The sequence below is a fragment of the Lampetra planeri genome, chromosome 28, assembly GCF_965212315.1.
Source record: "Lampetra planeri chromosome 28, kcLamPlan1.2.h2, whole genome shotgun sequence".
Classification (NCBI taxonomy): domain Eukaryota; kingdom Metazoa; phylum Chordata; class Hyperoartia; order Petromyzontiformes; family Petromyzontidae; genus Lampetra; species Lampetra planeri.
This window is the reverse complement of record NC_136134.1, coordinates 7,554,597-7,581,416: the sequence shown is the minus strand read 5'-3', so window position 1 is coordinate 7,581,416 and position 26,820 is coordinate 7,554,597. Positions and strand designations below refer to the sequence as shown.

Here is a 26,820-nt window from a genome sequence, read left to right as displayed (position 1 = left end):
AACTGCGTTTTTGTTTTGGAAAGCAATCTCCTACCCCCCCCCCCCCGGACCTGTTTTTCGACCTTGTGGGTCTCGTCAGCAGAACCAATGCAGAAGGTCAAAACTAGTCTGGAGTTTTACGTTCTTTCACCAAAAAAATGCCGGATGAATTTTTATCTGGACTTAATACTTTCGTAATGTTGAGACGTTGAATTGGCTTCTGCTTGTTGGACATGGTTGCCACCAAATGCCTGCCGCCCGCCCGCCGCTACGAATGGTGAGCTGCGTACTTGGCCAGGGTGCAGTGTCCTCGCTTGCAGGGCTGATCGTTTTCTTCTTCCCGACCGATGACACGGTGGCGCAAACACTCTCCACGTGTTCCAAAACACACGGCGGCGTGTTTTTGCCACGACCCCCCCCCCCCCCCCCCCCCCCCCGTAAACGTTACTGTTAAACTGCAAGAATAACGCTTAAAGCCAGACGGAGCTTACAGTCTGTTGTGAAATTCTGTTATGACTTGAACTTTTTTTTTGTCCAGTTCTCTCTTGGATAACCCCCCCCCCCCCCCCAAAAAAATGTTTGCTAAATGCGTTTTTCCCATAATGCGAGAAAGCTGCTCAGGTTTTTGTTTAATTTCTATCGCGGACTTCCACTCTGCATTAATAAAAACAACACTGCGATGGTCTGGTCTGCCTTGAAGCGAGGGTGCAATCGATGATTCCCTTGGTACCATCGCCTATCGACTCCCCGTTTTTAATTTATTTTGGGTAATTAATGTGACAAGCCACGGAATAAACGGCGCGAGGGGAAACGCTGTGTCCTGTCGTCTGGCGGTTGGGTTTATAGAACCACGTGGTGAGGCAAGCATAAGCAACGCTGTGCTTTGTTCCCTCCCAGCGCGGTGACCGAACACTCCGCAGCGGGTTGCCACTTGTGTAGGAAGAAGTGGGTTTAATCTGTTTTTTAGTTTTCCCCTGAAATATATCTATACTGTTTTTTTTTCCGTGCAACAATTATGCAATTGAGAAAAAAATGAAGAAACGTTAGAATTTTATTACACCACGTGGGCTGTGGGGAAAAATTGCGTTTAACATTATTATTATTATACATTTAAAAATTTATACAGGGTGCCTAACGGTGTAATCCATTAAACAATTGTAATTGGACGGCAGTTTTAACCGTGTGGTTGACATGTCAACGATGCGTTCCGAAATATAGACTTGAGATTGTTTTCGTTTTTATATCGAACTTCAATGGCGCACGACGGAAGCATTCGAAACCGTCCTCGGCCGAGGATGATGGTGATGATGAAATCCTGGGGACTCTTGCATTTTTTCTAATGAGAGTCGCCATCGAAACAAAAGATCAACCGCATCGCGCGCTTTCAGATGTGCTTCTCTGCAGCATCTGGAACGGCTCTTCCTTCCGATATTAGGGAGTCGCTGTAGCTATGCGGTGGGCTAATACGGTGCAGAATAAATTGACGCGCAGAAAAGCACGGCGGCCAAGTGGAGATTTGGAGAGACGAGGCTCCGACGATTTGGTCTCCCTCCAGCCACGTCTGCGCAAAGTATAGCTGTAATCGACCATGCCTCCACAACTGCGTCTAATTACACCAGGTATTCAATAATGGATGATCCTTCTCCTCCCAAGACCTCCTGAACATTGTGAAAAAGTTGATGTCACCAGTAGAGCTCTCTCCTCCATAGAGGGTTCTAAGAACTCCCTCTAGTGGAGGCCCCCCACCCAGCAGCTGTGTAAACAAGCGGCCGCAGGCTGGCTACACATTTCTTTGCCGCTATACGCTTTGTGGACGGGCCTGCCCAGTGTTCACGTGTAACATACACCCCCCCCTCCCGCTACAAACCAACAGCAATAACACGGACTCGTGTTGTTGTTATGGGTGCCCAGTAGCTGCACCACCACGAGGACTAGACCAGCGAGCTCGGTTTCCTCCTTGGGATCGTCTTCCGAGCCAGGATTGTGGTACACCGCTGTCCTTGTTGTGTCTGCTCGCCCGCCCGCACGCGGCGCGCGTTGTGGAAATGTGGGCCTGGGTACAGCTGGGCTTGCCTTTGATTTTCTAGTGGTGGTGGTGGTGGGAAAGGGACTAAGCCGTGTGATAGGTCAGCGGGTTTAGCGTTGGGTTTTCGTGTTCTTTGTGGCGGTGGCGTGGGCCCCTCGCTTCTATGTCCATAACGGACGCGGGCGGGCTCGTTCGCTCCTCTGCGGGAAGGAAGCGCGCGTGGGGCGGGGGGTGACCTGCGTGCAAGGTGACTCAGGCTGCTGGCACCGCGACGTCCAGAGGAAGTCTGGCAGACTCCTCGCTCTCGGTGGCCCCACCACCCATTTTTTTATTCCAGAAATGCGAGGAAGTGAGTAATCGAATTTTCTGAGCTGGCTCGCAACAAGCGGGTGATGTACGTCTGCTGCGGGCTGAAAATTGCGTTGACCGGCGGTCGGTCAGTGTTGCTGGACAAACGCGCGCGCTGGCTTTTTGTAATTTGAGGGGTTGGGGGGAGGGGACACGAGATAATTAACGTGGCGGCCAATGTCCCTTCTTTACAACCGCAGTACATCACAATAGCGCATTTATAAACCTCTAAAGGCAACTGCATCATTGGTCGATGCTGTTAAAAAAAATCAAGTTGGACGTGCATCACAGGGGCAGGGGGGTATAAACGATTTGAGAAGGACGGGCAGACATAGGCAGCTCCATAAAAGACCTTGAGTCCTGGGGGCAGACAGGAAGTGACCTCCCACAAAGTCTCGCTTGGACGATGGGTCCCTTGCCAGGCGGCCCTTGGGTTGTTGCAGCAGGGGGCACGATCTGGGCAGGAGAGTGGGTTGGTGATGATGGGGGGTGGGGGGTGTCGACAAGGGGCTAGTCCCGTGGTGGGGATCCCCAAAGGCTGCGGTCTTGAATTAAAATTCGCAACAACACGGCCAGCCGAGGACGGCTCCCGTTGTTGTATATGTTATGACGCCACCGTGTGTGGCAATGGCCCGGATGCCGTGTGTGCGTCCTGTTAGCGATTTTGGCCCACTGCGATACGGACACAGCGGCCCCGAGGGTTTGATTTCCCACTCACGGCCAACAACCCAGGTGACGATTATTTGAACCGGTCCAGGGCCTCTTCTTGGTCGGCTCTGCTTCTTCCATGAGTACCTGGTGTGGTAAAAACTTTGCCATTTGCGGAAGACAAAGGAGGTCTAGCGTGGTGTTAGCCACCCCCCCCCCTCTCGTGTGCTGTACCGATCCTTGCACGTGCTCCGCTAAAAGCACTTGCCCCAATAGTCCGAAGGCTATGCCGGGGATTTTTGACTGTCCGAAATTGACCCGCTCATTTGCTGCAACCACTCATTCGCTCTCTTTTTTGCACAATCCCACTCCTGCTAATGTATGTTGAACTCATTTTGGCACCGTACATAGTGAGCCACGCTAATCGGAGGTGCGGTATGCTGGGGGAGGACCGCAGACTAAACCAGAGCAAGGAAATGTGTTCAATCTCTAGATGGTTTACAAGTGGCATAGCTCCCAGGTGGCTTCCGAATATATCGGAAGGAAGAGCGGTTTGTCCTCGCGACTGTTGCTGTCTGAAGACCCCTTGTAAATGGAGCTGCTTCGCTATGAGCGCCTCACCCGGCTGAAATGAAATTCCCCGTCTGACTGCAGAGGCGTTTCTTGGTATAAAAACAAAAACTCTTAATAGGCAACTTCCTTTATATATTTTTTGGTTTTTTTCCAACTCCGCGTCGATATTGACTCCCCTACGAAAATTACATTCCGTGTAATTCCTCACGCAACTGACCTTTTCGGGACGCGTGGTGTTTTATTCTGCATTTTCACTTGGTTTGCGGCGCGTGCAATCGTGTGCGGTTTTTTTTTACCTAATCACACTCCAAAGGTGCTATTTTTTTTTATTTGCACACGAGTGCAGGGATGCTGGCGGGCGGCTCTGTTGTGTTTCGGGTTGCACCGGCGGTAGAGGAAATTCTTACGTAAAAAAAAACCCAGTCGAATGGCTTTATGCACTTGACGTTGAGCGCCTATCGTCCCCCCCTCCCGCACTTGATGAAAAGGATAAGATGAATGAGAAGAGTGCACGGAAACATGGCCTCGCTTCAAACGTCAATAATCCAGGCCACGTGAGACACCGCCGCCAACCTCCTGTCCCCTGTAGCATGCGTAATGTTCCTGGTTTTAGACCGTGCCAATATATATGTACACTTTTGACCATGGCCTCTATTGATTAATCCACCCCAAACCTATGCAGATGATATGGATCCCCACCCTATGCTATTCCTTGAAGGTGAAAATGTATTAAAGGTTTCTATCTAATGTTTTTTATCTTGAGTTTGGAACGGTATTAAATTAAAGTGACTTAAAAAAACATGAGTTTTGGTCTAGGGATCTTTTTGGGACTAATTCTGAAGAGGGGCTATTGCCTGAAACGTTGCCAGTTTTTTCCCTTTTTTTCTTTCTTTGGAAGTTTATTGATGAATGCCATTCCCCCCCCCCCCCCCCCCCCCGATGTTATTATCTGGCAAAGTCTGTTTTTTTAAATAACAGCTCATTATGCACTATTATGTAACCATTGTGGACAGTGCAATGAATAAGCTGCCCATTAATCTCTGCATGTGAAATATATTTCCATCTCTCAGCCCCCAAGTGGCCTTTCAGACAAATCGGCCAACAGTCGTTTTAATCCAGCAAAATCTGGACAAGCTTTAAACCATTGTGGGTTTCACCAGCAGGGTCCAGCCTGTTTCAACTTGCACATCTCTGGCCTGACTCTGTTGATGAGGATCATTTTAATGTTGAAGCTGATCCCGAACGAGCCCACAACGTTTACTCTTGCACAAACCTCCTTTCTTATTAGTCCATTTTAGTTTTTCCATAGGGTGAAATTGTTTTTCCAAGTATTTTATTATGAATGTTACCAGTGTTCCTGTATACTGCACATGTATAATCGTTTGCCGTTAAATGGGGGTGGATGAGGTAATTTGCACAAAAAAAAACCTTTTTGGGCTTTAATGTTGTCAATGTTTTTAAGGGAAGCCTGGATTGATTGTTGGTTATTCGCCACCGATGTAACCTTGGGGCGAAGCTGTGTGGGGGAGGGGTGTGAGTCATCGATTAACAGCTCTGACCACCCCCTGGCTGCCGGGGGTCCACTTGCAATGTAAAAGCCCAGGTGGACTCCCGGTGTATATTCTGGGAACGGTGGGTGCGGATAACACGGAAACGCGTCAAATGCAGCAATAGCGAAACGAGTGAGGGTGGGTAGGGCCCGAGTGGGCGGGGGGGTGGGGCACTGATTTGCCCCTTTTTTTAATCGCACCGCAAATGTACTCGCTTGGGATTACACGGAGAGCAGTCTTCGCCCCCTGCCGGCAGACTAAATGCCCGTGCCACTCCTTTTCAGACCAGGTGCAGAGTCCTCTGCCACACAGGGACAGCTGCCATGGGGGGGGGGGGTGCTCCTTTTCAATGTCTTTTTAACGTCCGCTGAAGTGGATGGTGGCGTGGTCCAGTACTACGTTTTGTTTTCACCCGCAGTAATTATTGGGGACGGCCTCTTGGATTCAAACCGCGAACCTCTTCAACAAGAAGCGGGCGAACGCTCTCCCGCCAGGCCGTGCGAGCGCCCACATTTCTTACTGCACTTTTCTAGATTTCTGGACGCGTTGTCGGTGTGCTCTTATGCTCGAAGGATATTTACCAAAAGTCAATTGGGAGTCGTCAATCGGGGTTGATGGCTTAAAATTGCTCGCCTTTGAACGCTCGTGCGTGATGCGAGGGAATGGCTGTCCATTCTTGCCTGCCCAAAAACCGCAGCACTCAAGATTTCCGATGCACTTGAGTTATTATTGATTGTCGACTTCATCCCATCTCCTGATGCTCTCATCATCTCTATTTTCGTAGATCACAATGCCTCTGTTTGCACGTCACCTTTTCCCACCTTCGCGCGGCAGCGATGCCTAGTTTTATTTTGTTTAAATTTAAGCGCTCGCATCTGTGGGGGGGGGGGGGGGTGTGTAGTGGCGACCCCGGTTCCTAGTGCGGTGCAACTTGGGGTTGAAATTGAACGTGTGTGGAAGCAAGCCTCGGGCCGATTCACTCCAGCCACATGGCTCTGGCGGTCGGTCGCCGCCTCGTAAATCTGCTATCGCTATTCCCCTCTTGCGTACGGCAACGCGTTTCAAGAGCTGTGCAATGTCGAGGTCTGCTGGCCACGGCTAGAGAACCTCAGAGCGCGAGTTTGTTGTTTTGTTGTTGCCATTTTGAAGGAAGGCAAACTATCCTGTTTCCTATATATGGGCCGTGTTAGTTTATGTTTTTCGCCGTGTGCACGCTGAAGTGAGCGGTCCTCTGGGGGGGGAAAGTAGTTTCGACACAACACCTCTTAGAAGAATAGAAGCCACACAAACGGCCGTTGGCACGTTTTGCCTGCTTTATAGTTTTAATGCGCAAGCGCTGTCATTGGGTTTTTTACGGAAGACATACATGTATTGGGACAACAGGAGTCCAAACAAAGTTTGCAAATGTGCAAGGAAATGAATAACCACACAGTTTGTGTGTGTGTGTGTGGGTGTGGCTGGAGTGCAGTGGTTAGCACATTGGGGGGGACGCGCGTTCTATTCCTGCATCGGTGTCAAGTATTTCAACCGCTGTCTGAGATCGATGTACCTGGTACAGTGTGTCAACCTGAGTGGTGGGTACTCTTTCCTCTTCCTCCTGAGGCATCTGGCCAACGTTGAAAAAGGCCAGATGACTCTGGTAGAGGCCTTCTCTAATCCTACCTCCAATTGGAAGCTCTTTTTGCCGTGCAAAGGACACTGAGCAAGCAGTTGCACGGCTTGCGCCTTTGGCCAACCTTAGGGCGCCGAGGATCCAGGACCTGTTCGGATTTCACTCGGGGAATCGAACTCGGGTGGCGTTGGGAACAGCGATTTTTTTTTGCGCACACGTTCCTGGCAGTGCACAGTTTTCTGAATTCGATTTCCCCTGGGCCAGTTTTGAGACTCATCCGTGGAGAGGAGGGGTGGTGCAAAGTCCCTGGCGGTGTCCTTTGCTGGAACAATCCCTGCTTGGCTTACCCGCAAGATTTGACAAATGTGCACGGTGGTAATAAGACAACGCGGGTGTAGAAGTAATAGTTCGAAGAAGAAACACGGAGGAGGAGAGGAGTTGGGCGGAGCGGGTAAGATTTACATTCTTGAACCACGTGAGCGATTGCGCGTGTGCTGAAGGATCAGAATTCTTGGCATGCTGCCCGCAGACAAGCCAGCTTTTGGGGCTGGCAGTGACGCCATCTCCTTGTTTAACAATTTCGAGATGGGAGGGGGGGGTGATCTTCTTGTTTTACGTGCGTGTGCGCGTTTTTCTTTTTTTAAACGTGGCCTGAAGTGGCCTGGAGGCACAGTGGCGAATTTAAACTTGCGTCATGGAGGCATTCCGATTTTGGATTTGTGACGACGAGGGTACAAACTCGCCCATCTATTTATAACCCCACCCCCACCACCTCTCCGTGTTATTTACAAATGCACATCATGCTTCTCTTCCAATGTACGTATGTGTGTGAAGTTATTTCGCACCGTACGTAGCCAACCTGCGCTAATTGGAGCGTGCGCAGATCGTGACCTTCAGTTCACCAGGGGTTGCATAAACCTTGCCCGTTTATACAGCAATTTCGTCAATTATGAAACAATGCAGCCGCATTGCGTTTATACCCACTCTGCAGTGTTTGGCACGCATGAACAGAATGCTTTTTGTTTTTCGTCGATGCACTATTTACAATCGCGTCTGCACTTGGAATGCATTTCATCGTCTTGCTCAAGGTGGGGTGTTGGGGGGAGGGAAACCTCCGATTACTTTTTTTTCTAAGTTTCCACAATTCTCTATACCGACCCTTTTTGGGGGTGGGTCATACCGTGAAACAATATCCATTCGGATGCTTCTGTTGGGCAGTGCAACCAACGCGCTCGGTGTTTTATGGAGAGACCAGCCTCCTACTGGATCATCACCGAGCGAGCCACCTCTGGACATTCTTTTTTTCTTTCACGTCTCACGCAATCGGCCACTGGAGAGAACGGTAATTTGAAAAAATAATTACCCGCAAATGACTCTATTTTTTTAATATACATAGCAATCACCCCCTCCCCCATTTACTACTGCCAACATTTGCCCAGGACCACCCTTACTGAAGAGAGTAATGAGATTCTGGTGAGGCTTCCCTGGGTAAATGAGCATAAGGATAATCATGTTTGTCACGTGAGTCAAACTCAATATTTACAATTATCAGAATGGGAATTTAGCTAAGTTTATGCACAAGAACTACATTTTAATGGAATGGATGCTTTGTTTTTATTTTGCGTGTTCCAAGTCATCTGTGTAGGGCACCTGGGCTATGACAAACACGTTAGCTCCGCCACGCCTTGAGTGGGAGCCACTTGAATCACAAACGGCTGCCCTGGGTTCAAAACCCAGAATTCTAGCCGGTGCCAGGTCTGGGGGGGTGGGGGTCCTTGCTGCCTTGAGCCAAACCGGCAGCTTCACCAGCGAGGCACCTTGCTTATGCAACTTGTATACTTGATTTATTAAAATTTATTTACTTATTTTTCGTGACTCGTTGACCTTTTGACGACATTTCGCACTCCGTGTTTTTGTTTGTTTAGCTTTCCGACCCCTTTGGGAAAAAAGAGCTTCATAGCTCATCGGATTCCCCCAGGACAAATAAATATTCTGAACCATCTTCGCCTGCTGCTGCTGCTGTAGTTCTCTCTCGTCTCTGTTCACATCGTTGTAAAAGCTTCAAGTGGATAGCACAAAACCGGTACGAAAGTAGTTATTATTTGTTTTGAACGTCGAAATAACAAACTTCAATTCCATTTAACGAGGGCGTGCCGCCCCCCCCCCCCCGGTTCCTTCGCACCCCCAGAGTTTTACTCCATCGCTCTCTGTTCCTTTTTTTTTTTGAGCTCTGCTACCCAGAGCCTTCGTGGCGCCATGTAAAATTTCGCCATACCCCGAGCACACAAGGAGGCCGCTTGTCATCGACGTCTTGCACAGAAGTCGTCGCGGGCGTCGAGCTATTTTAATTTCAGGGCGTTCTCAAACCACGGGCGAACGCAGTGACGCAGGGAAACCAAAAAGCCCGTCTGGCCTGATCCAGCAGGCGGATGGGGGCGGGGGGGGGGGCCTTGAGAGAGGTGAGCAGGGGAGGGGGGAGAGGGTTGCTTCTGCTCCGAAGGGTCGTTGAGAGGGTGGTAGGTGCGGTCATGGTTGTCAAATGCCCCCGCCGTGTGTCGCACACGATACGGTCGGTGTAAAACCTTTTTTAGAGCAACGTGTTTAACCCCGAACAAGGGGGAATGAGTGACCGATGCGAGCTGCTTTGTCGATTGTGTGCATTCGGCTCTAGCTGCCCCCCCCCCCCCCATGTATGAACGGTATAGCGCGAGTTTGTTTTTAAAGGAGAGAGGGGGTCTGCACAACAGTCGATGTCCAGCAAACGCTAAACAGAAACGATACGGATAACAAAACCCGCCACTGGTATTACACATTTGACGATTTGTTTCTTCACTTGATTGTCAAACGTTTTCCGAGGGGGCAGCCGGCAGTGGGGGGGGGGGGAGGTCTGGCTGGAGCAGACGGTGGCGAATGCCATTCTGCTGAACATCGAGGGGAGAGCGTCTGAAGTGACGGGGGTGGGAGGGGGGGGGTGGCCCCAAGGTGGTAAGCGAGGAATGCCGCTTGCCCCCGATGGTGGCATCCTGCCCTCCGGTGCGGTGGCGATGCAGGCGGGCTGCTGCGCAAACTTCACGCCGCTCGCCACCCCACCACCACCACCCACCCCAGGCTGTCTGCTTGCGTCACGGCCATGCGTAAGAAGCAAGCAGGTGGGGCACGAGACGGTCGGCCTCTGTGGAGGGGGGGGTGGTGGTGTTTTGAGTACAAAGGCAGAGGAGGGAGGAGGACGAAGGGGAGTAGAGGGGAGGTGATCGCTCGCTCGCTCTACAAGTAGAGGGCGGGCACTGCAGCCAGACGCTGCGTCTCTTATTTACGCACGCACGGGCCGGCCTTGACACAGACAGAAAACTCCACGCGAGTAGCCAAACACCCCCCCCCCCCCAACATACGCTACCTCCGCGTGCCGCCGTGGCATCTCGCACCTCGGAACCGCCGTCTGTGCGAGCGAGCTGGGTGAGTGGGGCCACGCTTTGCTAGAGCACGCACCTGGATTTTGTGCAGTTTGTGGTGGTATTGGTGCACTCTCTGAGTGAGGTGAGTTTGTGTGTTTTTGTGTGCTCCCGTGGTTTACGGTCAGTGTGGTGGTGATGATTGGATGGTCCGGGCTGCAGGCGCGAGAGGGATGAGCCGCGCCGCCGGTAAAAAGTTTGAGAACTTGGAAGTTTTTTCTGTCGCTTTACGTCCAAACGGCTGATTTCTGTTTTCCTCAATGATTTTAGTTCTTGTATTGGCTCGATCCTCGTGGTTGCTGTAATAATTCAAGTTTTTGTTTTAACTTGATCACACATACGGGGACGACTTTCATCCCGTGGAAGTATTTGTGTACATTGTCACATTTGAGAAATTTCGAACCGATTTTCTTTAATTCCTCCGTACTGAATCTGGGCAAAGTTTGTTATGCGTATGCTACACCAGAGCACAAACGTGCACGTCGAATAAACGTGCGTGTGCAATCGCATATTAAAAATAAACTAAATATACTTACAAGTGCCTAAAATAAGGTGTCGACTTCTGAAATGAGAGCCGGCTGCCAGCCACTAGTGTAGCGTGACGGAATACATTCTTGGTTTCATTGTATTCCTCCCCACACATCATTCACGTTGGCTGATGAGCAAAGAGACTAAGAGGAAGGCAAAATAAACAGAATTTGCATCGACTGTTGCCCTTCCCTCCCATAATGAAGATAAAATGCCTTTCCAACATCGGATCACAAAGATGAAATTACATTTTTATTTGTTGGCAAGCTGGAAGTTAGTGGTGCAAATTGTCTTGCTCTGCCAACATCTCCCCCCCCGCCCCCCCTTTCTACTTACTGTGAACAACTCCCAATGTGGGATTCATTTTCTGAGCGTGTCTGGGGAGGAAGCTGCGCTACGCAGCGGCTTGGCACCGCTACGCCATGAACCTGGCGACCCAAGGTTGGATTCCCAGCCAAGTTCAACGCCAGTGTCATTTACATGTTTTTAAAATGTCTGAACAGGTCTCTTACCAAAGGCCCACACAGACCAGCGTGGTGAAGCATGGTCAAAATGAAACCCACGACAGACTGTCTGGGGGAAGCTTTGACCCAGCAGGGGAGAGTGACCCTGAGTAAAATAAGTTGCTTGTACTAAATTTTAGTTTTCGAATTATATTTAAAACGATTGCCGTTCGTCTTCAAACATTGCAGTAGGAATGTAAAAACGCTAACTGCCTGCGCAATTTTCAAGCTCTTTGTATGCTCCACTGCTGGATGAGGACCTCTCTTCTCCTACGCCATACGTTTCCTGAGGGGATATTTAACTATACTTCACCTCGGTCACCCGTCGCAAGAACTATCCTAGGCTCAATCCTGCTTAGATCTGATTCTGGGTGATTTTGGTCGTAGGCAAGCTCTTGTCATAACAACAAGAGGATGTATTTACACTGGCCAGTGTAGCCTAAACACATGGTGGTGGGTAGTGGCCACTTGCAGTTGACGTTGCTTGTTCAACAGCACACGTGCACAGCAGCAGCAACAACAACACCCGCCATTTGCCACCAAGTGGTGGTGACGTGACCCACGGCGCTGGTGCCAGGCCCACGTGAAGTTGTCGAAGGCTCGCCCCGCTGCAACCAGGTCACGGGACCCAGACCCAGGTGCCCCCCATGGGTTTCCCGACCTGAGATATGATCGGCAGATGCTTGCGACACGCGTCCTCGCTGAACTTATGCGCGCGTTTTTAAGCGCAGATGGTGGTTTATTTGTTTCCCCGCACGTCGATGCGCGGCGATGTCCTTGAACACCCTTGCGACCACTTTGACGAGCCGTGAGAGAGGTTCTGGGGGTGGGTGGGCGGGCGGGTGGGTGGGTGGGCGGTCGGGCAGGGTCCGGCGAATGGACGGACGTTGCTCGATTGGGCTGACTGTCTTGCCCCCCCCCCCGCCCACCTTTGTTAGCCGCCCGGCAACTTGTGCTGCAGCCACCACCGCTGCTGCCACCACTGCTGCCAAAGTGGCCTTCGTTCGGACGTCTGGGCCAATTCTCCCCCACCCACGGAGGGTGCGCGCGAATTGGCATCTGTGGAATTCGCGGAGCGCTCCGTTGTGTTCTCGCGCTAACGTAACGAGTCGGCGGGGTGGGGGGGGGGACGTTCAAAATAGATTGTCATGTAATCGTTGTAGGTTGGGGTGGGGGGCGCAGTGAGCTTTCCCGATGGCTGGATGGTGTGGTGATCCTGTCTGTAACCACCAGTGAAAAACACTCTGCTGGCTTGAATTTTTTTTAAAACAGTTTAACGCGTTGAGACTTTTGCAACCAATATTATCCATAAGAGTTTTTTTTTGGGGAGGTTGGATCGCGTAAATATATAAATGTGTCGTTGAACCCGCCACCACCCGACACAGCCAACTAAGGTTTGTCACGTAACCAGAACGTGCCAATTCATTACTAGTACAGCACACCGGTGTGTGCAATTGTACATTTGCAATGGTAATCATTGTGGGTTTACTCTCCAACACACCGGCGTGCTGTACTAGTGTAATGCATTCAACTGAGTCGCAGACTACCAGCAGCCTCCTCTTGCCCGCTTCGGCAATTGTTTATTGCTGTGGTTGTTCCACCTGTGACGGGTACTTGTGTTGCGCCCGAAACGTCGTGCTTTAATTTATTTTATACCTACGTGACTTTACCGAAAGAACCAAAGAGCGTGGATCCCTGCAGTCACGAAAACTTCAAATCTAGAACGAGTCGCAGACGTAAACTTTGTAGGTAACACATTTATTCAGTCCCAACAATGGTAACTTCCCCTTTTAACACGATAACAACCCAAGGTGGTAACCACCCGGCTAACTACACTAGTTACCACGCAACTGCTACTACGGACCCGGGACTAAAACATCTGCCCGGGTCCACGTGCTGGAAGACTTGTTTAATGGAGATGGTAGACGAAGGGTTTCTTTCCCGGGATGAACAACCCTGGTCCCTCCCCTCGGGACCCGGCTTATATTCTCTGTGGCGTGGCCGGCTCTTTCCTTGGCCACGCCCACCTTCCAGAATCCTTGGGAAGAATCTGGGTCCCAATCACGTGACCCCCCCCTCCCCTCCCCCCCCCTGGGGCCCCTGTCAACTTAACCGGTCACGTGTCCTCCCGGGTCAACCAGAGTGCCATGGCCTCGCACAACCTCATCCTTCCCGTCGGCACCCACACACACTGTCCTGTAGGGTCGGCACTGCATTTACAGCCTGGTGCCATCCAGCGCCATTATTCCGTGCACACCGTGCCCCTTTAGGGCCAGTACTACAACCACAACGTGGTGGCATCCAGCGATGTCATTACGTCATTCACTAATTGGCATGTTCTGTTTACGTGACAAACCTCTAATTGGCTGCTGTGTCGGGTGGTGGGGGGGTTTAACGGCACATTGACGTGATCTAACCCCCAAAAAAGCTCTTGGTGTCGTGCCCGTGTCCTTTAAAATTTGTATTACTATTTCAGCCTCCAGTAGGCACGCTTTCAGTGCAGCGAACAACGGCCCACATTTGTCAAATAACGCCACTCTCAAGGGGGGTGTAAAATAACACAATGTATGTAATCGGAGATGATTCTGGCAAAAACGGCCCTCCATAGAGATGGAGGCTTATTTTCCCGAGCAACACGGTCTTGTCTCCAATCTAATTTATAACAAAACGCAATGATCAATGTGGTGGTGACGGTGGGAGCAAGCTGATAACAAAATAACCTCCCAATATTTGTCTCCGTGTAATAAAAGAAATTACGTTAAGTGTTTTTTATTTTACACTCTTGGGAATTCAACTTGGCTATGTTGTTGCTTTAAAACCGAGGTGCCAAACAACAGGCAAGCGAAGGTCGTATCGTACAGTGCAACAACGAGAGCACAGATATTAAAATTGATCAACTTTATTTTTTCTTCCCCAATTCCATGTGCACGTTGTTGAAATATGGAATCTGGTGCAGGAGCAACTGCAATTAAAAAGTTAGACTAGGGGCAAAGTTTTTTTTAAATGAAAGCGCTTATAAGCCTGTGATCCTGAAAAATGCGTGCAGTACAGTATGCCAAAGACGGCATTTGAGGAATTTGGCTCGACGGTGTGACATTGTGGTAACATTTCATGGTGCGGTTACTCTTTGCAGTTTCGAGGCTCTGTGTGGATTTGATGCCCTCTTAATATTTTCTCCGGCACCTGGGTCCAACTCATTTTATTTCTGGTTCATTCAATGTTTTGTCATTTTTAAGACGCCAGCAATCCTGGAACGTCTCTGCGCGAGATCGAGGTTTGCGGACATTTCATCGTTTTTCATTGCGAGGACCTTTTCGTTGAAATCGGAGAATGTCGGTCGCCGTTGTCGATTTTTTTTATTTGACACGCCGGTGCATTCTACTCCGTTTGCAAGCTCAAACATATGACGACTTCTTTTTTTTTTTGCATTGCAGGCTCCTGCAACGGCTAATTGAATTTCAAGACGCTTGCCAAAAGTGGAAGACGGTCAACCTTGTGAAGAGTTCCCCTTTATTTATTTTACTCCCCTCCAGCAAATCTCTCATCGGAATTAATGCCACCTCGACCACCTCAACCACAACGATAACCGGGGCCCCCCTGCGGTGTTCAAAAATCGCTGGCGGGAGGACGAAATTGCTCCAGCTTGGTGGCCTCATCGCCGCGGCCCCCCACCCCCTCTCCCACACCCCCACCCCCCACCCTCCTTTTTGTATAATCATCGTTATTATGGGTCAGAAGATCTCGACGGGCGTGAAGAACGTCGACGACGAGTCGTCGTCGTCGTCCGTCTGCCGCTCACTGCGCCACCAGGCGTTCCTGGGGCCCGACTTCTGCCGTCCGGCGCGTCTCGACCTCCTCCTCGACCTGCCGCCCGCCAGCGCCGAGATGCGTGCGCGCCACGCCTGGAACGACCGCGACCGCTCGCTCAACGTCTACGTGAAGGAGGACGACCCCGCCACCTTCCACCGGCACCCCGTGGCGCAGAGCACCGACGGCATCCGGGGTCGCGTCGGCTACACGCGGGGCCTCCACGCCTGGGAGGTGACGTGGCCCGCGCGTCAGCGGGGCACCCACGCCGTTGTCGGCGTGGCGACGGCGGACGCGCCGCTCCACTCGGTGGGCTACACGTCGCTTGTCGGCTCCACCGCAGACTCGTGGGGCTGGGACCTCGGGCGCAACAAGCTCTACCACGCCGGCAAGGCGGTGGGCCGCGACGGGGAGCACAGGACTTACCCGGCGTACCTGACGGCGGACGAGAGCTTCGTCGTGTCGGACTCGTTCCTCGTGGTGCTCGACATGGACGAGGGCACCGTGAGCTTCGTGGTGGACGGCCAGTACCTGGGCGTGGCGTTCCGCGGGCTCAAGGGCAGGAAGCTGTACCCCGTGGTGAGCGCCGTGTGGGGCCACTGCGAGATTACCATTCGCTACATTAACGGACTCGATCGTGAGTACAGCCGATTTTTTTTTTACTTTTTGATTTTTGCGAGCGTGGGCGTCGCGGTTTTGCCGTCGTGATTTTGTGTCGCCGATTCTCGCCCGTACGCCGTTTGGGGATGTTGGCGGTTGCCACGGTGTGGGTGGGGAGGGGGGGGATGGAGAGAGAAGGTGGGGGCTTAAAGTTGAACTCGCAGGTGCTGCTGAGCAGAGAACGGGGCCGACCAAATGGACCTGTTGAAGGTGTCGTGGGGCTCTCGATCCCTTCATGGCAGTGGTTCTCAGGCGTCCTGACCCACGGACATCACCTCGGGCGATTTAATTTCTGCAGGCCCACACAGACCCTTAATAGAAAATTATTCGGATTTCCGGGAGAGCTTTTTTTGTACACAGCTTAAAGGTTTTAGTGGGGGGGGGCATTTTAGATCTTCGGCTTAGGGTAGTTTTATGCACGGTAGTTTACCAAACTAAATTTAAATGTCATTGGTAAAATATTAATTAATGTCCAAATCAAAAGGAAAACCTTGCCAGTTCCGGATCTCAACCCATTTGGAGGTCGGGGGGGGGGGGGACCACACTTTGAGAACCACAGATTCATGGGAAATGGTGTGGAGCATGGCGTGCCATGTGCGGTTATTCCCAAAACTCCCAGTTCCATGAGCAGTGAGGTATCTGCAAAGCAGTACAGCAAGTATAGGTGGCAGTCGCATCCTTGAAGCGCTTCTTCCGAATCCCAACTTTTACGTGACGCTACTCAGAAATGTCCTCTTCAATTGACTAAATATCACAAGCAGGAACCTTGAATCAAATTGTTTCGGCAGCTCGTTAAGACTTCCCCGTGGGGTGCCACTGGCGATGTTAACTACCCCGCCTAGTATGCAGGAGGTTGTGAGGTAGATCCTGACGTCTGTATATTTGGAGTTTGCATGTTCTCCCTGTGGTCACATGGATTTTTCTCCGAGTTCACCTGGTTTTTTCTATCCACATTTTAGAAACATTCGTTGAGAGTAAAGGGGCTGCTATACATTTCCACATGAGCCACTTTGTTGAGCTATCATTTGTGGCCGGGTCACTTAAGAAAAAGAGCTATGTAGCGCAGTTGGCCTTACCTGGTAAAATAAAAAGTTTAGTTTAAAAGAACTACTTTTAACAATATTAATTGTAAAATGTGGAAGTGCTTTATCCTTGTGGTGCTGTCACCGTGAAATAGGACTTCAAAGTAATTTGGGGTCCTCCAAAGAATCCACTGATGGATGCCCTGGCCATTTTTTGTTGCCACAGCCCTTGAGTTGACCCTAGGCGCTGTCTAGGGTTTGTCGACCAGTAAGATGGCTTTTATTGTTTACCGAGACAAGACTGGTCATTTGCAAATTTAATGCAAGTAGAAGAATAACACATTTTGAAACGTTCACGTTCATTTTTTTTGGGTCTTCCCACGCTAATTCCACTTGTGCTGTAGGGGTGAAAACATTTACATTGGGACCTCCTGCGGATAACCACGCGTTCATGAATGGCTCCTGGAAGTTGATGTCGCACTGCGACTTCTAAAGTCATAAGTAGACGACCGATATTTTTTTGAGGGAGTGGGCGGGGTGGGTGACGGAGTACTATTTGATGCATTGGAAACATTGTTCATCACACGTCCACGCAACCAAAACGTTTAATTCTCCCCAGAGCTGTTTTTTTATTCACGCTGAGTTGAAAAAAATAATACCTTTTTTTTGTCGTGAACGTTTTTTGGTGCGGCCGTTGTGGTGACCGGACCGACAAATTTGCTGCACGGCAGGGGCCGGATTACATCCATGGTGGCTGAAACCCAGAGATGTGAACCCACAATCTCACCCCGAGGCTCTAACCACTGAGCCATCTGGCCACCTCCAAAGTAGTCGCAGCATTTAGCTTCTTTCATTTGTGGCCTTGAACACGGGCCTAGTTCGGTACGGCTGCATTAACAAAATCTGCAATTTGTCATTTCTTTGGACCGTATTACGTGTTACTCCCATAATTAACTATTTGTTCTGCGACCCATTTATGTATGAACTTCTTTTGCACCGTACGTAGCCAACCATGCTAATTGGAGGTGCGGGGGGAAGGACAACAAACTAAACACTTTTTTTTTTCATCAAATCGAGCATGCCAGTAAAAAGCAGAATCAAAGCCCAGGCTTTTTTCAGCAAGGCCACTTTGCTCATCTCTATTACCCTTAACCTTGAATGCATTATCAACTGTACGGCGCACGGATGCTTCAGGCCACGAGCGACGAGTACGATTTCAAGTGGATGTTGTGTCAATTGGACCACTCGCAATAAGGGCAGCGTGACAGAAACAAAGAGCCCCATTGTTTGGGTTCCCGTGGTCTTCTGAGGACGAGCGCGCCAGAGCCGCATGAAACTGAACCCCCCCCCTCCTCTGACCCGGGAAAAATGTGGTACCATCTGCTCTCTATCTCGGTTTACACGTGTCCGTTTGTGGTTCGTTGTGACTTGCTAGACTGGGCAGATGCTGATGCGTGTGCACACTCAATCCTCCGCTTTTGGTTAGCCATCGAACGAGGGGGGACTGTCATTTAATCGCGTGCTCTTGGATGCGCTTCCTCTGTCGTATGGAACGCTTTTCTTTCTCATATTTGGAAGCCAGTTTTTATATACGTAGGCTTTAGTGACCAGTTATCCATAATAGAGGTTTTTGGGTTAGATCTCGTAAATGCAAATGCATCCTTGCTATATATACACGATCTAATCCAAAAACAACTCTGGATTAAGAAGCCACTTTTAAATCTAAATTGAAAATTAATTTATTTTAAGAACTGCTTTGTTTTAGTTTGTCCTTTCCTCACACCTCCTGGCTCACACTGGCTCCGTACGGTGCAAAGTGAGTTTTGCACACGTACAATGGGTTCACCCGCTAATGGATTAAATCTTATTTTGCTCCAGCATTATATTTTACCACACCTTTTATTAATACAAACATCAGGTGGGCATCTATTGTTTTCTCCGTATTCTCACGAGGCCATGATAAGTAAACTGCTGAGTAGAAAGCCCAATGCGTTGTGCGAGTTAATACATGTACCTGGCATGCTAGGGATTAAAATTGGAAAAATAAATCTCGTGGATGAAAAATCCTAATGAAAAGGAAATGAAACCTTTAAAAAAAAAAGACGTGGCTTGGTTGGCTGTGTTCTAGGACGTGGCCCTACTATCTCTGGGTTCGAAGTTGGGTAACAACCCCATAATTACAATCTCAAGTGTAGCAAGTTGATGGTCTTAGCCCCAGTCATCGATGACATGCGCAAAAAGTAAAAACCATAAAAACAATCTGGTAGATTGCTTTCTTTGTGCATACTCCCAGCTCATGGGAATGTAAAACGTTCGGTTTAACATGCTGCAGACTTTGCAAAGACACCCAGGGTTTCCAGTGCGTCGATAGTGTGGGGTAAAGAGGTCGATTTTTTAAGCGGATTCAAAAGTCGATCGGGCGGCATCTTTCGTTGTGTGACCTTCGTGACTGCTCGGTGATGCACTGCCCACTGCAAAAGGTCAGAATGGATTTGTTTTTATAACACGACGGCGATATGATGGTTGGAAGCGGTAGGTGGGTTGGATGAAAAGGAAAATAGTGAAAAAAAATGGTTATTCTACAGACCACAAATGAGGGGTAAATGTTTTGGTCGTTGAAGGTGTTCATTTAATAAATACACCAATGAGTTCACCCTTTTTTCTTCCCATATTTTAGTGAAGGCCAAAATGTACGAATCACGTATTTTTGCAATACCTGCTCTCCTTGTATTAAAAAAAACCCAACACGAATTGCAAACTGCGGGGGAAAGTTTTACAAAACTGTTAGCACGAGTTTGGGTGTTTCAATATTTGTTCTGGTACACACGCCCCAAAGAATGACCCCCCCCCATCCATCCAGCAACAGACAAAACGGCATGAAACAGATGATACGGATCTCCTCGTTTACAAACAAATTATCTTCGCTCGCAAGGCTTTTTTTATGGATTGCGGTGGAAAAGTTTTTTGTTTTGTTGAAGGAACGCGATGCACGGCATCTCAAATATTAAACCGCACTTTTGAGGACGATGACTAAATCTGAGCAATGCTCTCATAGCATAGGGCAGTGTATTTGATTCAAATGTGTGGTTGCATTTTATTTTACGGAGTTCCCCAAAAGTCCGGCCTCTGGGTTACATAATTTACTTGAATACTGGCATGAACATGTTTTAATAGTATTTATTTATTTATTATCATGAATATATCATCTTTCCTGGTGGAGTCGCCTCCTCAATCGGTTGATTTCCAAAACTCGACCAAGAACCCCGAATGAATTGAAACAATACATCATTTAATATTTGAAGATTTCGCCTGTAGTCTTACAATAAGCTCCTTCAAAAATTTTTTTTAAACAACGGTTTTTATATACTCTTAGTTTTTCGGTAAAGTCATGTAGGTAAAAAATGGAATGAAAATTAATACAAATTAAATAATAATAAATCACGGCGTTTTGGAGGCCAACACAAGTCTCCGTCATCAGGTGGGACCGTCACAGCCAGATTTGCTGCATCAAGTGAGACAGGGATTCCAAGATGCAAGCTCTTAAATACAAGTTAAGGGGGAGGAGAGGGGGGGAGCTTATCAGAATGTGGTAGCCAACGGTCGAAGTACGTCAATGGCGCCTGAGACACGCGGCACCTGCGTTTTGTGCGAGCCGATTTCCACGGTTTGGGGACCGTAGCGTTTTTGACCTACACATTTATATATATATACTTAATAAGCCGTCCATACAAAAATTGTAATTGCTTGAAAGGAGGCAATTAATTGAATTGATACCGATTTTCATACCGGCATGCATTGCCACCGGATCCGAGTACGTGTGCAAAATGTCAACTTGATTGGAGAACAGGAAGTAGACAACTTTTGATTTACAAGATTAGACCACGACACAGGAATCGGGTGAAGTAAAACCGTTGATAGAGCTAGTATTCATTTCATGCGTTTTTAATGTTCATGGAAGTCCGTTTGAACATTTGTTCAAACCCATGTAGGTATTGTGTAATACGAATGCATTGAAAAGTGATAGGAATGTAATGGCACGCATATTCAGCAAAAAAAATGTATTTTATTAACATGCATATTTATTCATTCTAGATCCTCAACGAGCATTGTATATGGTAAAAATCGGTGGTGGCCCAGCGGTTTGCACTGCGCGGCGACGAGAGTTCCACTCCTGGCCACGGTTAACATCAATAGTGAAGTGACGTCAGGACCAATCCTACCTTTTGCCCCCCCCCCCCCCGACCAACGTGCCCTGACCAGTGTGGTGAAGTATATCTAAACCTCTCACGGTTGGTTATATGGGGAGGAATGCATTCATTTGCAGATGGAGAATGGCTCTGGTTTTTTTAACTGCTCATGCCGCCACGCCTGTAGCTACTGAGAGGCCGCTACCATTTACCGTAACCGTTACAAAAAAGAGCCGATTTTTATTTTATTTGTCCGAAATTGTGGCGATTCATCACGTCGCTGGGGTGTGGGAGGGGAAATGGTTTGTGAGTGTTTGCGGAGCTAAGCGTTTGAATTCCAACTTCTGACCGTGAATTCCGGTGAGGGAAATAAAATTTCTGTCTGACCCCAACGTTGAAGAGGATCCCGTGAACATTTTTCAAGAGCGGGCCCAGTGTGCAAATGGGAGTCCGTAGGCTCGCAGCCAAAGGTCGTAAATCGGAAAGTACTACGTGATGCATAGGCTCATGGTAATATATTAGTAATTGGCCTGCACAACTACAGTTTCCAGACCCTCCTTTTTGCAAAAAGGATAATGCGTCTCAAGAGGGGAGCAGCAGCAGCAGGCTGGGTTAACTAAAGGACACTGTCTTACAAAACCGAGTCTCTCAATGTGTAACTCCTTAAGTCTGATAGAAAACCTTCATATGTAACGGTGCAGGGGTCTGTTGCATGCGACTTGGTTGATCGTGACTCGTGAATGACTTTATGTAGATATCTCCACAACCAAATTGCGAACCGTTGCATGCAACCGGCTGCTACTGTGAAGCAATTTGCTCGCGCGACTGATCCGGTTTTGAACATCGATTTTTGTGTGTCCATATATAGCGAGTTGAGACAACTTCCACCACCCACTTCTGCAGAGACGAGAGTCCACTATATTTGCCACGTTGTAGAAAAAATAAAAAATATGGAATGAAATCGCCAACCCTGAATCGCAACGATTCATAAATTGTCGGGTTGGTGAAGGAGGAGGGGGGGGGGCTACAACCCCCACCCCCGCCAACCCCCTCCCCGCACCTCCCTTATGAATAGATGGACATTGATTTCAAAGCAGGTAAGAGGCTGGGGCGAGACTGAGAAACCTGGTTCTCTGATCGTACAGACAGCCTCCTTGTGTGCAGTGGCGCTTTGAAAACTGGTTCTGTTTTGCATGCTGGCGGGGAGCTCGTCATGCCAAGAAATTCCATCTTGCCCTCTCTGCTTCCCTTGAAATACTGAAGGAAATTCCAATGTGCTGTGCATTAATTACCCGCAAAAGAAGACTCGGGCATGCGGGGGACGATAGCATCTCAAAATCTCATGGGTAGAGAGAAAGCGAGAGAGAGGTTTTTCTTAATTAAACTGCAGAAATCGTCCCCCTTTATCAAATTAGATGTCCAGTTAAGGAAACTTGGTGAAAATATGTTCTTTATAATGCTGTAAAAAAAAAAATTTTTAGCTTTGTAGTATGCACGTTGAGATCCCTCTTGTGTTTTCAATATAGATGTGAAGTGCTTTATTTGCAACGGTTTTTTGGAACTTGATAAGGGCATGCAGATTGTGAGGTCTTTAATCTTAATTTAGGAGCTTTCGTGACTGCAGGAATTATTCTTTGGTTCTTTTCGGTTAAGTCACGTCTAAAAATAAAATAATAAATTAAAATAAAATAACATATTACGACGTTTTGATTGCAACACAAGCAATCATCAGGCATAAAAGAAATAGCAACAAAAATCTAACTAGAAAAAACTATAGACAGACATACAAGCAGACAGACATCACAACGGCACACAGAGAGGAGCAAGCTGACAACGCGGCACGGGCACGCAAGCCTGAAAATCAGGAGGCAGGCACACGAAAATTAAATAACCTAGTAAAATATCGAAATGTGATGTAATACAACACAGAGAGTCGGTTAACACACCAATCAACGCATAGCCTGGTTGATTACGTGTTTCAAAATTTGCTAAGTTAGAATTTTAATATCGATGCACGGGGTGCAAAGTGGTTGCACGAGCTCGCCCTTCTTTGAACTCCAATTCCCCGGTTTGATTCCCGGCCACGGCTAGCTGTGGGTGACTTTACCACTCCTTTTCACCATTATATATACACACACCAGTGTGGTGAAGTATGGTCGAACAACCCCCCCCCCCCCCCCATAGCTGACATGGGGTGGGGAGATCTCCATCCAGCAGTGGATTGACAATTAGCTAAACGATATTATGCACTTCTGCTTTGTTGACTCAATCTGCGAGTGTAGTCCCCTCAGGCTTTGAGGCTTAGAATTCAAGGCCGACGGAGTGAATCGATGGCACTTGAATTTCCAATTGCATATATTCTCCAAAAACCCTTCTTAACAGTCTCCCCCACCCACCCACCCACGTGTTCGCATTACATTGTCCCCGGCGTTCGACGCATGAATAATGAACTAAATTGATGTCCCCAGCAATCGAGTCCGGTGTTTATAACAGAGATTTGGGTGTGGGGAAGCGATGGGGGCGGGGTTCGTCATGAATTATTCAGAGGCAATTTACGCCGGCATTGCTGGGGGCGGGGGGGGCGTTGAACGGGTGCGGTGTTGACGTGTTCGCTATATAACAGCACTTGCTCCGACGGTCTAATGAAGGCTACACACGTGGCGGGATCTTTTGTCTGTGTGCCCCACCACCGCCCCGACACCTCCATCCCATCACCACTGCGTGTGCCAACGATGGCCCACGAATGCCACCAGGCAATTTCAAAATCTGCGGGGCATCCACCACGTGAAGCCGTAGCACCTGTACTTGCCCCTACGTCGTGGTGTTAGCGTTCAGCTCTGAGTTGTATACCGTCGAGTGTAGGGTTGTGTGTGTGTGTGATGCACGTCGGGGAAGCGGTCATAGGCCCTCCCCTAGGTCAACTCTGCCTCCTAAATGACTACCTGTTGTGGTGTGTCCCTCCCCCCCCCCCAGTGGCAATGTTTTACAAAGGCGGGAGTGGTGCCGGCCACGCCACCCCCTCGTGTTGCCCTGCCGGCCTTCAATGGTGTGCTGCTCCCTTAACGGCACTTGGCCCATCAGCCTGCGCAGGCTATACAGAGAGGGGGCCTTTTGGAGCGGTAGTGCAGTGCTTAGCACTGGCGAGACAGACTTGGCCCAGGTGTAGTGCTGGTCGATCTCCACCCCCCTCTCGTTTGCCTTTTTTTGGCTTTTTAATAGTCGCTTGCTAACAGCACTTAAACCAACAGTCGTCTGTGTGGCTACACAGAGGATCTTTGTCTTTGAGCATGTGTGTGTGTGTGGAGAGCCAGGTGAGCTCACTGCATTACAATCGTGGCAACTCGGCATCAATGCCTGCCCCACACCCAGGGGCGTGCACAATTTGGTTTCGGAGCGTAATCTGTGCCTCCCAGAAGTGAACTCAACCTAAGAACGTGGCATGGTGCGAGGGAACCGATTGCTACGTGTGACAGCAAGGCAACTGGGTGTGTCATTGAACATAACCATGCCACGTTACCATTCTCGCTCGCAGCATTTGCACCAGCAGTGTATATTCTGCTGCGAAAGAGGGGATTTCGCTGTTAAGCGTTTTTTTTATTTTCGTGGTCCGTGAGAATTTTTATCGGCGTTACGAAGAACCGCGACGGGTGCTGGTAATTCTGACCAAAGGAATGGATCAAATATGCCAAGGTGGCCAGTACCCTCCAAAAATCACTGGATAAAATAAATTCTGATGTCACCGTTTCTCTGCTACACGCAAACCAGGATGTATAAACCGTGTCCTTTCCCCCCCACCTCCCCTAGTTCCGATCGTGCTGTCGGCAGCATTGATGCTTTGCGAACCACAATTCCATTCACAACTCTGCAGCTAAGCCGTGCATCGCCATGTGTTTTGGGGAACAGCCCTGGCCAATGACGTTGCAGGACTACTTCTGAAGGCCCGCTGATTTTGATCTATCGTTAGCACCTAGGGGCACGCTTGTTAATGCCCTACAGGAGGTTGTTCGTCGCTGGTGTGCAGTCATTTGTGATCCAGGCTCAGATTCAACTCTCTACCCTTGAACTTGGTTCAATGAATTGTGGATTCAAGCCCAGTATCTCAGGTGTGCTGGCTCTGTGCTCCGAACTCCGAAACCACCAGGGGGTTACCCCTGAAAAGTTAGGATTTTGATCACGGCTGCTGCTTCGTTCGTATGTTGAACTTCTTTCACATCGTACTTGGCCAACCGTGGGTCAGTAGGTGAGATGAGTGTGAACTTCTTTTGCACTCTACGTAGCCAACCGTGCTAATGGGAGGTTGCGGGAAGGGAAGGACGTCCAACAATCGGTTGTAAAGAAAAATTTGTTTTGTTTTAAATCTTCAGGTTAAAACTGGAGAACACCATTTTGGGCTGGGTGGGGGTGGTGGGGGTGGTGACGCGTGCGGCTGTGTGTGGGTGGACTGGGGAAGGAAGCTGAAAGTAACATTCAAAAAATGCATTACAATTTGAATTGAAAACAAACACATCCGAGCGTGATTTATAGTTAGAATTTGGGCACATGGGGGAAATACATTTTTAAACTCGTACTGTACAACGCGGCTGAAAATGAATTGCATTTTTTGCTGTGGGGTTTTTTGGAAGTTGGAGAACGGCTATCGTTTTAGTGTTTACGGGCGGCCACGTCTCGTAATCGTGCGAGGGTAACATTTTGTAGGGAAAGTACTCCGGTGTTTAGAAGTAATAATAATTTGTACAACTGAGGGATTGGTAACTGCATTGGGGGGGGGGGGGGCTTCATCCAGCTGTGGATCGACAGTGACCTGCTTCTGATAATAATGTATGTACTCTCTGTGCCATAGTTTTTCTAAAATTGAAGTGACCTAAAGGACCGGCCCAAGAAAAGGTATTTGTTTTTCCTCCTGTGTTCTTTTTAATCACGTCTGGTATTGGTGATATTAGGAGTGGTGGGCAGAAAGCAATCGCTGACCCCCCCCACCTCCTTTCACTTTTGAAACACTTGACTTCCCTTCTCCCACCGCAAAAACCTACGCCCCCACTGCTCGCAGTCCCTACGTGAGTGGGACAGTGAGTGAGCCCCCCCCAATCTCCTCTTCCCTGAGCCCAGAAGCACCGAGTTCAGACCCCCCCCCTCATTGCCGGATCATCCCAGTAGCAGAATTATCTACAAATGCTCCGGGCCGCACACTTTCAAGGGCCCCGCACTAAATGCTTTCAAGCTATCAATTGCAGTTCAGTGACTCTGCACTTACTTTTACTATAGTACTATACTGCCTTTAACTTTTATGAACAACTGGGTGTTTAAGATTAGCGATTTGTCATTATCTGGCTGTATTGCAAATGTAAAAATCCAATTACTTTACTATACAAGTCGAATTTATTCTTTTTAATGTAGGGTCCCTATATCACATGCTCCAGGCCCTGCACTATCTTCATCGGGAACTGCCCCCCCCCCTCCCACTCTTTTTTTTTACTATTTGTGCCTTTTTTTTGCCCGAGCTCTTGCAAGAATAAATCGCAAAAAATTATCACCGGCATTTTGACAAATGTTTTTCATACATGGTCCCCTTGAAGGGCAGCCGACCTTGCTCCGCCTAAAATATTGTCCAGGCTTTTTATCCCCCACCCCCCGTGAGAGGTCGTCATCGTCTTCTTGCATTTTGTAGCCAAGCTGTAAAGTGGCCGTCCTTGTGAAATTTTCCAATTCTCGGAATGCCCCCCCCCCTTGCATCTCGCTTCTTGTACCGTCCTTCCAAGAGCCTTGCACCTCCTGTGGACTTAGTTCCTCCTCCCCCTCTGCCCCCCCACCACTTCCCCTCTCCATTTCCCCCCCATCAGTTGGAGGGAAGCAATCGCGTGTATATATTGTTAACAATAATTAAAGTGTGCTTTGGGGTTAGGTTACACTTGTAAAAAAAATTGCCGTTTT

General features: G+C 48.9%; 1 protein-coding gene across 5 annotated transcripts in view; it reads left to right on the top strand.

Annotated features, from left to right (window-relative positions):
* The window catches only part of LOC144728380 (SPRY domain-containing SOCS box protein 1-like), an 88,351-nt gene that overhangs the window by 46,913 nt on the left and 14,618 nt on the right, over window positions 1–26,820 (top strand). For 3 of the 5 annotated variants that reach the window (XM_078607772.1, XM_078607773.1, XM_078607774.1), the window contains one exon: window positions 14,651–15,660. In XM_078607772.1, coding sequence (XP_078463898.1) covers window positions 14,943–15,660 — 718 coding nt within the window. In that variant the 5' untranslated portion in view covers window positions 14,651–14,942. Of the gene's footprint in view, window positions 1–10,118; window positions 10,190–14,650; window positions 15,661–26,820 lie in introns of those variants that run through there. The other 2 variants (XM_078607775.1, XM_078607776.1) reach the window with 2 other exon arrangements.